Raw genomic sequence first — 12327 nt, forward strand, 5'->3', positions numbered from 1 at the left:
CGCACTAAGTTAGAAACATCACTAAAATTGATTTCTAGGTACCAATGCACCCTATTCTGCCCCCATTCTCAAGCCTCTTCACTTGCAGTCTTATTGCTGAGGGGCTGGGTTTGTTATGGTTGAGGTAATCTTCAGGTGCTGTCAGCTACTCCCAAGGAGTCACCAGGAGATGAAGCTTCAAGTGGAAAAGCTTGACCTTTTGTTGTGAGAGACACCTGAAGGCTGATGAAATTCTGTCTACATCTCTGGGAGTAATGGCTTAAAATTGAACACTGTCAGTCCACTTATCTTAAATTGGTACTTTTTTGAAAGCATTTCTAGAAAGCAAAATGATATTTGCCCAGTTCTGACACATTAATATGAGGGTCTTGAGCATCATAAATCTCCTATTAAAGACTGCTGTATTATGGAACAGTAGTGGGTTTTACCAAGCTGATGAAAACCTCTTTCAGGCCATGCCCTTCTTTTAAGTTCAAGTACCTGATGCTTCCCAGTTGTCCACATTTCACAAGTCAGTCACTCATCCAACATTCTTCTCATGCCCACAAGTGAGATGTTGCCCTTTACTGGTTGAATTTTGAAAGTGCTTTTTATCTGTAGTGTTCTAATAGGGTCATTCATCAAAATGCATTATGGCGTGAGCACATGTGATAACGCGTTAACACACACATTAAGAACAATAATGCATGGTGCGAATGCAATTTTTTTGGAGGGGTCAGGATCAAGACAGCGTCCTGTCTCCAACAGTGGCCATTCCAGGTCACAAGTATTTATTTATTTATTTACAAGCTTTTTTTGAATACCGCTGTCCAGTCCTACTTGCTCATAACTAGGGATAAATAGTGACTTTCCCAAATCTGCATGGCTAATAGTGGTTTATGGACTTTTCCTCCAGAAACATATCCAACCCCTTTTTAAATCTAATTATGCTAACTGCTTTCACCATATACTGTCAACAAATTCCTCAATGTAATTTGTACACTGAGTGAAAACCTTTTACTAGTACTACCCATTAGCTTCATAGAGTATCCCCTAGTCCTAGTACTATTAGGGTAAATAACTGTTCCTTGTTTACCCGTTTCACCCTGCTTATGATTTTATTGACCTCTATCAAATCTCCACTTAGCCATCTCTTCTCCAGGCTGAAGAGCCCTAACCTCTTTAAGTCTTTCCATATAGAGGAGCATTCCATCTCCTTTATTATTTTGGTCACCCTTTTCAAGTTCTGCTATATCTTTTTTGAGCTAGGATGACCAGAATTGCATATAATATTCAAGGTGCAGTCACACCATGTATCAATACAGAGGCATAATGATATCTTTCATTTTATTTTCCATTCCTTTCTTACAATACTTAGCATTCTATTTTTGATTGCCACTGCACGCTGAGCTTTGGATTTCAAAGTATTTGTCCACCATACCACCAAGATCCTTTCCCTAGGTAGTGATGCCTAATATGGAACCCAGCATCATGTACCTATAGTTTGGATTATTCTTCCCTATTCAAATTAAAATGAATCTGCCACTTAGATGCTCAGTCCCCCAGTCTTGCAAGATCCTCTTGCAATTCCTCTCAATTGGCTTGTGATTTGACTATTTTGAACAATTTTGTGCTATTTGCAAATCTAATAATCTAACATATCTCTACCTTTTCCAGATCATTTAAAAGAAATAAAAAGGCACCAGTTCCAGTACAGATCCTTGGCGCATGCCACTGTTTATTTTTCTACATTAAATGAAATGATCATTCGGTCTTACTCTGTTTTATGGCTTTTAATCAGTTACCAATTCACATAGGACATTGTCTTCTATATTACAAGATTAGAGAGGGACCCCACATGGACATGTGGTATAGGACATACTGGGCATGCTCAGTGTGCCTAGTCAAAGTTCTAGAAAGTTTTCTGCATCAGGGCTCCATCTGATGATGTCACCCATGTGTGAGGGCTAACATCCTGCTGGCCTCTGAGAACATCTGTTACAGATAAGCAACTCTGCTTTCCCCTCTCATCTTTTCTTTCACAAACTGAGAACTCTTATTTCTACCCTATGCAACACAGACTGATTCTCATTTTCAGACCTTCTCAATACTCACTCTCTCTTTCTTTGGATTAGTTTCCCTGTGGGATGACCAAGCAATTTTCTTAGGCTGGAGGCAGAAATCACGCTGACTCCATCTTTTCCTCATCAAATTATAACTTTATTTACACTTCTCACAACCTACAATCACAGTAGAATGCTTACCTTCAGCAGTAGTGCTCACAACTTCAGTTATATCAGCAATGTATTCAGGAGCTGCTTTCTTCTGGAGTTGCAGGGGCCTCCTGATTCCAGCTGGGCTCTGCCTCTTAACCTCCCCAGCTGGATCATGCCCCCAAAACTCTTCCTATCCATCCAGTTCCCGCTCACAGAGCTCTCTCCCTCTGAAGGAATTTAAGGAAGACTAGTTATCTAGCCTGGTCCTACACAGGTTAAGGATAAATAATAAGGTCATTCCTTCATACTCCCTTCAAATATTTAGGACACCTCTTCTCTACTCTTAAATCTAAACTGAAAACGTATGTCTGTCTTGCTAAATTTCCATCCTCACTCTTTTCTTTGTACTGTTCTTGATTCCATAATGTTGTGAAGCACCCTGGATAAGATGCCATATAAACACTGAAAATTAAAATAAATACAATTGACATGCAAATAGCTCTTTTCTCTTGTTTTCTTTCTGTTACTAAATTCAGGTAATCTACTATTCTGAAACTGCAGTGACTATACATAGCCTAGAGCAAATACCTTTCCCAGATAGTTGTTAAAATTGGCTTTATCCATTCTGCTCTTAGTAACCTAGTAGATGATGTCAGATAAAGACTGCTTGGCCCATTCAGTCTGCCGAGTTATTCTGGTCTGTATTGTGAAAGATATATCCCAGCTGCAAACTGTGGAAGCTGGACTGCTTGTGATATATTACTCCATTTCCAAATCATTTTTGTTGCCTTCTTCTTTGGTTCACACTTAATCCAACACTTGCCTCTCCCCCATCCTTTCTCTTATGTTTTGCCACTAAGCTTTGTAATAATCTAAACAGCCTCCAAAACTAGTGATGCTGTTGCCTGAATGCCTTGTTACCTAGATTCCGTGCACTTGCTAGACAGTACTACCATACTGCCACCAGCCTGCCAGCATCAACCCAGTTAGATTTTAGTGAGATGTCCTCTTCGTTGTAATCTATGGCACCTGTGGCCTGCAGTGGTTTTGGTTGTGCTTCCTTTTTCTGCAGCTTGTTTTTCCTTATCACTTTATACTTTGCCACCTCCAATCTGCTGGCATAAATACAGTTGGTTTCTGAGGAGTTTTAGCCTGGTCAGTACCAGCACGCTATCTCATGGCGTTGCGAGTCAGTGTGCACTGTGTGATCACTAGGATTAGTCGGAAGCCCTTATACCAGTCTTCCCAAACTTGCACTGGTGACCCCATAGCAAGTTGACTTTTCAGGGTATCCATAATGAATATGCTTAAGAATTTTGCATACATTGGATATCCAATATATAGAAATTAATCTCATGTGAATTTATTGTGCATATCCTGAAAATCCAATGAGATATGGCCTCACCAGATCAGGTTTGGAAATCCTTGTCTTGCACTCTGAAAATGACTGACTGCATGTGATGACTTTATTGCACAATAAACTTACTTTGAAAAAAATTATTGGAACGTCATTTTCTCTAATCTGTTTATTCTTCCTCAAACTGATTACTTGAAACCTATTTTATATATTATAAGGATTAAAATTGGCTATCATGTAATGAAGTTTCACTGGCTGTCTTCTTTATTTCTTACCAGATGAACACAGTGGTTCAACTTATCTTGGTGGCTGCTTCATTAGCAGCTCCGGTTTTCAATTATGTGGATGATGTTTATCTCCGGATATTATGGTAAGTTCAGCTCCCTGACCTGGTTTATCATTCTTGGATAATGTGCCTGTCTAAAGGCCAGTAAGTGTCATTAAACAGACGAGGCTTCTAGTTAAAGATTAATTCCTAGAAAGTGAAACTTCTGCCTTTTTCCGAATTGAATGCTTTCCATATTCAGCCGCTGCGTGGCTAGCTAGTTAGCCATATAAATTTATTCAGCTAACTAGTACTGTATATTGAGCTATACAGCCACACTGCTCAGTATACTCGGCTATCTTAAATTTAGCCAGATAAAGTTAAACCAACTAACTTTAGGACAGCCCTATGGGCCCGACTAATATTGGCTGGATAATTCAGCTAGCTAACTCTGAATATCGACTTAGCCAATTAACTTATCCTGCCAACTTGATTCCTCCCTGATCCGCCCCAACTTAGCCGGGTATATGAGGTACTTAACTGTCTAAATGCTGTTTTGAATATTGGCCTCATGAAATTTAGCAGAGATTTGTGTAGTTACATAATTTACCGTTTTTCTCTTTTAACAAAGGCTGAGCTTTAGAATGTGTGCAAATAACATCTAAATTCTTTACTTTGTAGCATATGGAATCTAAAAGGATTTCCCCCAAATTACAAGGTTTTTAAAAGGAACTATTTCTCCAGCCAGTTAATGGATTCATTAGATGTTTCTAACAAAAACTTGCTGGAAGTTTCAGCTAAGATTTAAGTTTTAGTTATCACATTTTGAGAAACATGATGCTAAACATTTTAAAATATAAATATGGAGAGTAGTTGCCTCCCTGGCTGTAAACTGTACTGCAAAAATAATTCTCCCCTGCACCCCCCCCCATTTTATTTATTTATTTTAAAAGTTTTACAACCCACTTTATCCTTTGTTCAAGGTGGAGCACATAAAAACACACAATAAACCGTCAAGTTGACAGCGATGACATCAACAAATAAAAATGAGCCAGACGCATCTTAAATAATGTATAAATCCTTGATAGATGAGAAATGGTTGGAAAACCAAAGAAAAATACTAATCATCTATTTGAAAAGTATGTCTGAACAGAGAGGCTTTCAGTTGTTTACGGAAAGTTTTGCTATAACGTTGCAGATGTACATTCTCTGGTAAAGCATTCCAGAGAACAGGACCAACCACTTTGAATGCCTTCTCACTAATTCCTGCCAGCTGGGCCAACTGCAGACAGGGGATTTCAAGAAGGCCACCATGTGCTGACCGTAGGGTATGGGGTGGATTGTAAATCCAGAGATCCATAGGGAGATGATTGAAAGTTTGTGAATTATCATTGCAGTCTTGTGTTTAATTCTCTACAAGACTTGGAGCCAGTGAAGTGACTGCAGTATAAGTGTAATATATTCCTGAAGACAGGTATGCAGCAGAAGTTTGTGGAATCTGTAGTGCCCTTAATATATTCACTGGGTTCCCCATGTAGATTGAATTATAGTAGCCCAAAGTGGTCCAAACAGTGCTTGGAGCACGGTGTGCAAGTCATTGCTGGTCAAGTATGGCTTTAAGTAACGGAACATGCGTAGTTTGAGAAATATCATCTTAACTTTAGATTTTACTTGCGTACATAAAGAGATACTCCTAAATGATTTACTTCACTTGCATTAGGAATGGAATGACCATCACATAGAGAAACAAACGGGGCATAAGTAGATGATGAGCAACTAAGTATCATTACCTCTTTCTTGTTCACATTTAACACTAGTTAAATATGATAAAGCCATTAATTACTGTTAGATAGATGGAAACAAGGTCTAACATGTATTCAGGACAAGGTTTTTGGGATGAAAAATTGTATGTCGATGGCATAGATGTGGTTTTCCACACCAAGCCCAGTAAGAACTTTACACAACAGGGGTGGGGGGGGTCATACATTTATTTATTTATTTACTAAATAAGACTGCCAATAAGGCAGAGCTTTGTGGGACCCCTGTCAATATACTGTGCTACAAAGATACCTCTGAATCGATCCATACTTGTTGGTGATTGGAAAGATATGATGAAAACCAATCAAATACTATATTTGTGATTCCGACATATTTCAGCCAGCTTAACATGATTTGATGTATCAAGTTATCAAATGCAGCCAATATATCCAAGTAATTAAAATGTAATTAATCCCACTGTCAAATACATGCCTAATGACATTGAGGGTTGAGAATAAGGTTTCCCTACTGTACAACTTCCTAAATCCAATCTGATACTGATCTAATAGACCAGGATCATCAATGTAATTGTTTAGCTGTTTCAGTACTACACTTTCAAAGACCTTGGACTGGCAAGGTAGAGAAGAAATAGGTCCGTAATTAGTCATGTTAACAGGGTCCATAGAAGGCTTTTTCAGTTCAGGGCAAACAGAGGCCCTTTTCAAGTTCTTTGGAAGGGAGCCTTTGGACAGGGAAAAGTTTACAAGTTTAGTTAAAAAAAAAAAAAACAAAAACAAAACCTACTGATATCCTTTCACAAAATAACTGTAGCCCATGGATTTAATGGACAGGTAGAAGTATTCATAATGCAAATGTTTTGTGTATTCTCACTTTTTCTAGCTCAAACTTGTCCCGGCAAACGATGGAATTTATGCACCCTGATTTCTTGAGAAAATATGCTCATACAGAATTTTTTCTGTTATATACATTATCTTCTTTGTTTTTGGCCAAGTATCTTGAACTTGGCAAGGTCAATTTGGTGATGGAGCTCACTGCTATGGAGGCTATGGCTTTTGAAATGACATTGCAAAGGTCTACTAACACCATAAAAGTAGTTTGTCATAAGACATAAGCTTTAGTGTTCAGTCTTATCTGAGGTAATTAAATTATCTGAATTGTATTCTTCAAAAATAAGATTTCTAAGGCGAACCTCCTTCCAGCCCAAGTTGGTTATTTCCTTTTACACATTTTTGACCACCTTCATTTCTTTTCTGAGGTTACTTCCTTCAGTCTTTCGACATTAGGATATTGAGATGGAGATTCTTAAAATACTGTCTTAACTGGAGGTTAGGGGGGAGCTGCCAGAGGATAATGAGCATTTAGCCAGTTAAGAGTCTTCATGACTGGACATCAGTTTTCCCCTCCAACTCTGTCTCTTTAAAAATAGCAAACAGATTTGCAGGTCTGCATGCATGAAAATTGCACTCCATTTTGATGCTCAATAGCAGAATATGCGTGTCTCTTCTTTTTCACTAGAGTAGAACGATTAGCAGTTGGATGTCACAGACCATTAAGAAGGTGCATTGCTCAACAGCCAAGAAGTGCAACTCTTTTTTTGGTTTGTTTATTTTCTAAACTTTTGGACAGTCCCTGCAAATTTTTTTCTTTTTCTTTTTTTTTTTTTTCTTACTAGCATCCAGGTGGGGAGACGACATCTGACTGAACTCTGAGGTGATTTTCAAAAGGATTTACGCACATAAAACAGCTATTGATAATTGCTACTTTTACGTGCATAACTCCTTTGAAAATTCACTTCACAGGGCTGAATTTTCAAAAGGTTTTATGTGCAAAAATGAGTTTTTGAAATTGCTACTATATATATACGCTACTTTTATTTGTGTAACTCCTTCGAAAATCCACTCTTAAGTGTATCTAAATACACTAGCTGACGCCTGTGGCTATTCCCCGTTAGTCCCTATGAATTGCCCTCCCACTCCCCCCACCTCCAGCCTAGGCTACCCCCCTCCCAGGCCCAGCTGCAGCACATCTACTCATGGAAATTTCACAGAGGCTCCTAGTTATTGCTCCCCGCCCCCCTCCTTAATAGTCCCAGCACAGCCATCCAGCCCCAGCAGCTTATTCTTCCCCTCCAGCCCCAGCTATAGCACAGCCTGCCCCACCAGCAGCTTGAGCCCCTGCTCCTCTAACCTCCAGATATTGGACTCGTTCTCTGAGGGTTAAGAGCTCTTTGCACCGAGTGCACACATGCAGTTTTTCACCGACTGGTAGATAAGCATGCACTTGGCACTCGGTGCAAAAGATGCACAGCCTCCCTCTCACTGCTGTGCTACTGTCTGTAACTTAATTTTGTTCAGTTGCTACCAATTTAAAATGTCTAGTACTTTTATTCGATTGGTTTATTTTATATTTGTCAGTGATCCTCTAGCAACTACTTATCAAACTACTTAATCTACTTATAACTACCTAGTTATGTGCCTTACTCAGGGCCGGTGCAAGGGGATTTGGTACCCTAGGCGAGCCTTCTTCCTTGCGCCCCCCCCCCCCCCCCCCCCCCCCGGTCTCGGCCCCGACTCCTACCTCATTCTCAATCACGCCCGCTGACTGGGGTTTTCTGGGTCGCGAGCAGATTGGGCACTGCTTGCGGCCCGCCAAATCTCCACTCCTCTTTGCCACCACTTGCGGCCCCATATGGCTCGCACCCAGTGGCGCACCAAGGGTCTCCGGCGCCCAGGGGCCAATGCATTTGTGTGCCACAGAAAATCAGTGGCATCTCTAGACAGAAGAATTTGTTTTGGGTGGGGGGGAGCCAAAATGACATTTCTTCATCACACCCACCTCTATAGCATGGATCCTGCTTTAAAATTGATTATAAAAAAAAGTGTTGTTAAAAAAAGTCCAAAGGGTCCTCTGCATTATTTTAAAAAGCTGGCCAGTTTCACACTTCTAGTAAAACTACTATAAAATTATTTGATAGCCTCATTCAACTAATTCTATATGGATTATGAGAGTGAAGTCTGGAATATATAGGAAGGGACAGAATGTCAATACAAATCCTGCACCTCCAGTTCTGTATCTCTGTGCATCCACTGAAATTCCCCCAAACAATGGAGCTTGGATGTTTCCCTTACAGTTCATCATACTAAAAGATATTTTCAAATTCTGGTGTCACCTAACAGTAACAGCAGCACAAACACCTTCCACTGCCAGACACATTGTGAACTAACACAAAGCACCGCAAAAGAGACACCCAAAATCTATACTGCAATCCCATCATAACATAACAGTAATAACACCAAGGACTCAAACAACAATAACCCTACCTGTGAATAAGCAAGGGTAAATATTACACTGGGTCCTAGAATACCAATACACCACCTACTGAGGAAACAAAACAAACCCAATTGCTATAGATCTCTATACAGACACTATATGATAGCAGAATCTCTCATCATGGTCACACACACAGAGCAGAGACAGACCCTCACCAAATACAGAATACAAAATAAAGGAGCACAAATTAGAAAAAACTGAAATGGAAACCCCAAGAAGCCAGACTCTGTGTATTAGCAATGGAAAAACAGAACAACCATTCCTCATAAAACAAATAAAATCAAGAAACAAAGCATCAGTTATAATAGTAAAACCATACTAATAAAATATTTTAAAACTACTGATAAATAGAATTTCTATTAATTAAAATCATATACATTTTTTACAATTTCCCAAACACCAATAAAATATTTCAAAACAGTACATATATCAAATAACACACAATAATTAAAACTAATAAGGATTTTAAAAAGCCCCTGCTGTCCATACATGGGAGCTCTTTATTTCCAGTCACCCTGATATTGTCGAGGATTAGGAGGTTATCCTCTCTCTCTCACACATACTCACATGTCCATTCTCTCTCACACATACACTGTCACATACATACACATTCATGCTCTTATACCCAACCATAACCTCTCGCTCTCACAGACACTGACACACTCAGGCTCTAAGGCACTCTCTCCCCCTCCACACCCCCACACAAACTCTTACTCCCCTGGATTTTCTCATGCACACTCATGCTCTCACTCTCACTGGCTCCCTCACATACACACAAACACACACTCCCAGGCAAGCTCCCACTCGTTCTCACACAGACACACACACACACACACACACACACAGGCAAGCTCCTAGTCATTCTCACACTGAACCCCAGGCAGGCTCCCATTCATTTTCACACCACTCCCTCCCCATCCCCCAGGCATGCACACATTCATTCTCACACACACAGACCCCCAGGCAGGCACCAATTTATTCTCACACACACACATACACCACAAACAGGCAGGCACCTATTCTCACACATACAAACCCCAGGAAGACACCCATACATTCTCATTCACAGACACACCCTCAGGCAGGCACCCATGCATTCACACACATACACCGCCAGGCAGACTCCCATTCATACACATGCACACACTAAAGGCAGAGACCCCCTCTCTTTCTTTTGCCAGCAACCTCAGAGCCTCTCTCATTCTTCTGCTGCCACTGTCACTGCTGCTGTATGGCTATTGTGGAGGTGCTGATTGCTGCTGTTGGCACTGAAGCACATTCTGCTGCCTCCTCTGTGCAGGCCCCATGGGCTTCCAGTTCCTCTATGCTGATCTCGTACATTGTGAGATCCGCATAGAGAAAGTGCTACTCTTGCACATTCCCAAAGATTACATGTGCCAATCAGTAAAAAGTAATTTATTTCTTTTTACATTTGCTGTCTGATCTTAGTTTTCTAATCGGTTGGTCACAGGCTTTTTTTTTTCCACTTTCCCTTTCTTATTTTTTTGCCAATTCCTTTTATAACATATTTCTTTTCTCTCCATCTGTCTGCTTCCCTCAAACACAAAGTCAGGTTCTCATTCTCACATGCTTTCTCTCTCTCACATACACAGGCATTCATTCTCACATGCTGTCCCTCATACAATCATTTATACACAGTCTCTCTCTTGCACATGCTGTCTAACTCTCACTCCCACATGCTGTCTTGCTCAAGCACAGGTTCTCACTGTCACATGCTCTCTCTCATACAATCATTCCTACACACAGGCTCTCACTGTCACATGCTGACTCACACACACAGGCTCTCTCTCACTCCCACATGCTGTCCTGCTCAAGCACAGGCTCTCACTGTCACATGCTCTCTCTCATACAATCATTCCTACACACAGGCTCTCACTGTCACATGCTGACTCACACACACACACACACACACACACACACACACACACACACAGGCTCTCTCTCACTCCTACATGCTGTCTTGCTCAAGCACAGGCTCTCACTATCACATGCTGTCTCTCTCTCACACACAGAGGCTCTCCCATGCTGTCTCTGCAAACATTCAGGTCTTCACTCCCACACACACAGTCTCTCAACTCATCTCATACACGCACACATGCACACTGTACAAACCCTCAGTCTCTCTCTCACCTCTGGGCCTCCTCTTCATGGGCCACTGCAGGATGGGCTCTGCAGCAGCCCCGGTCTTCTCGAGCCGCGCTGATCCTCTTCTGCACGTGGCTGATGCTTCTCCTCTTTCCTGCCCGCGTGGCTCCGGCAACATTTTTCTTCCGGGGCCGCGCGGGCAGGAAGGAGGAGAAGTTCCTGCATTGGCTGATGCTCCTCCTCCTCCTTCCTGCCCGCGCGGCCCCGGAAGAAAAATGTTGCCGGAGCCGCGCGGGCAGGAAGGAGGAGGAGCACCAGCATGTTTAGACGCGACTGTACCACGGTCCTGCCGATCTTCTTGCTGTGTGTATCCGGCACACAGCATAGCAGTAGTTCACCGCTCAGCCGCCATTGGGATGACGTCCACCGGCGGCCATTGGCCATCAGCGGCTCGGCGCCCCCTAATGCTCAGCGCCCTAGGCGATCGCCTAGTTCGCCTAGTGCTTCCGCCGGCCCTGGCCTTACTGACCCTTGTTTTGAACTTATTCACCATTATATCAAATAAATATGTTGTTGAAAATTTATAGGAAGTGGAGGTTTGGCACTTGCCTTCCAATCCTTTGCCGCTAGAAAGAAGTGGGGGATGTGCAAGCTGGGCTGTGGGATCTGAAGCCTAGAGTCCTCTGCTGGGGCTGCTGGGAGAAGTATGCAGTGAGCCTTCTGGTCCTCTGCTGCTAGGAAGAATGCAGGGGCTGTGAAAGCTCAAACCTAGATGGGTTTGTAGTGTTCTTTGGTGAGAAAAGTATGCAAATGAACTTTCCAGTCCTCTGCTGCAGAAAGACAGTTACCACAGTCTCCTAAGCGCGTTATATATATTAATTCTATGTATGTACAATAACAAAAAAAAAATGCACTTGTTTTACATGATTAAAACAAATTTCTTTATCACTACAGGTGCGTAACAGCTTTCACAACAGCAGCGTCTGGATACAGTTATTATCATTATGGACAAAAAACTGTGAAGGTTTTAAAAAAATAAATGTACTGAAGAAAGCATTTTCACGTAAGGTGCAATCGTTGAGCTCTGCAGCTCTGTACCCAGAACTGACTTGTAGACAGTTGGAAAAGGAAGGCCCCACCTATTTGCACAATCGCAGTGCAGTTGTTGGAAGGCAACCATGTTGTCATGATTGAACTGCTGTTTGGAAATGGAAGTTTTAATCACACATTGTAGATACATTACAAATATAGTGTATTTTTGTATTTGTTACAATAAAGTATTTTAATGACCTTGC

General features: G+C 41.4%; 1 protein-coding gene across 7 annotated transcripts in view; it reads left to right on the plus strand.

Annotated features, from left to right (window-relative positions):
* Positions 1–12327, plus strand: part of LOC115086957 (DNA helicase MCM8-like) — a 200697-nt gene extending 188370 nt beyond the window's left edge. For 6 of the 7 annotated variants that reach the window (XM_029593488.1, XM_029593489.1, XM_029593491.1 and 3 more), the window contains 2 exons: positions 3831–3922; positions 11987–12327. In XM_029593488.1, the coding sequence (XP_029449348.1) occupies positions 3831–3922; positions 11987–12071 (177 nt within the window). In that variant the 3' untranslated portion in view covers positions 12072–12327. Of the gene's footprint in view, positions 1–3830; positions 3923–4800; positions 4957–11986 lie in introns of all 7 variants that reach the window. The other variant, XR_003855373.1, reaches the window with a different exon arrangement.

The sequence above is a fragment of the Rhinatrema bivittatum genome, chromosome 3 (assembly GCF_901001135.1).
Source record: "Rhinatrema bivittatum chromosome 3, aRhiBiv1.1, whole genome shotgun sequence".
In the NCBI taxonomy this organism is placed as follows: domain Eukaryota; kingdom Metazoa; phylum Chordata; class Amphibia; order Gymnophiona; family Rhinatrematidae; genus Rhinatrema; species Rhinatrema bivittatum.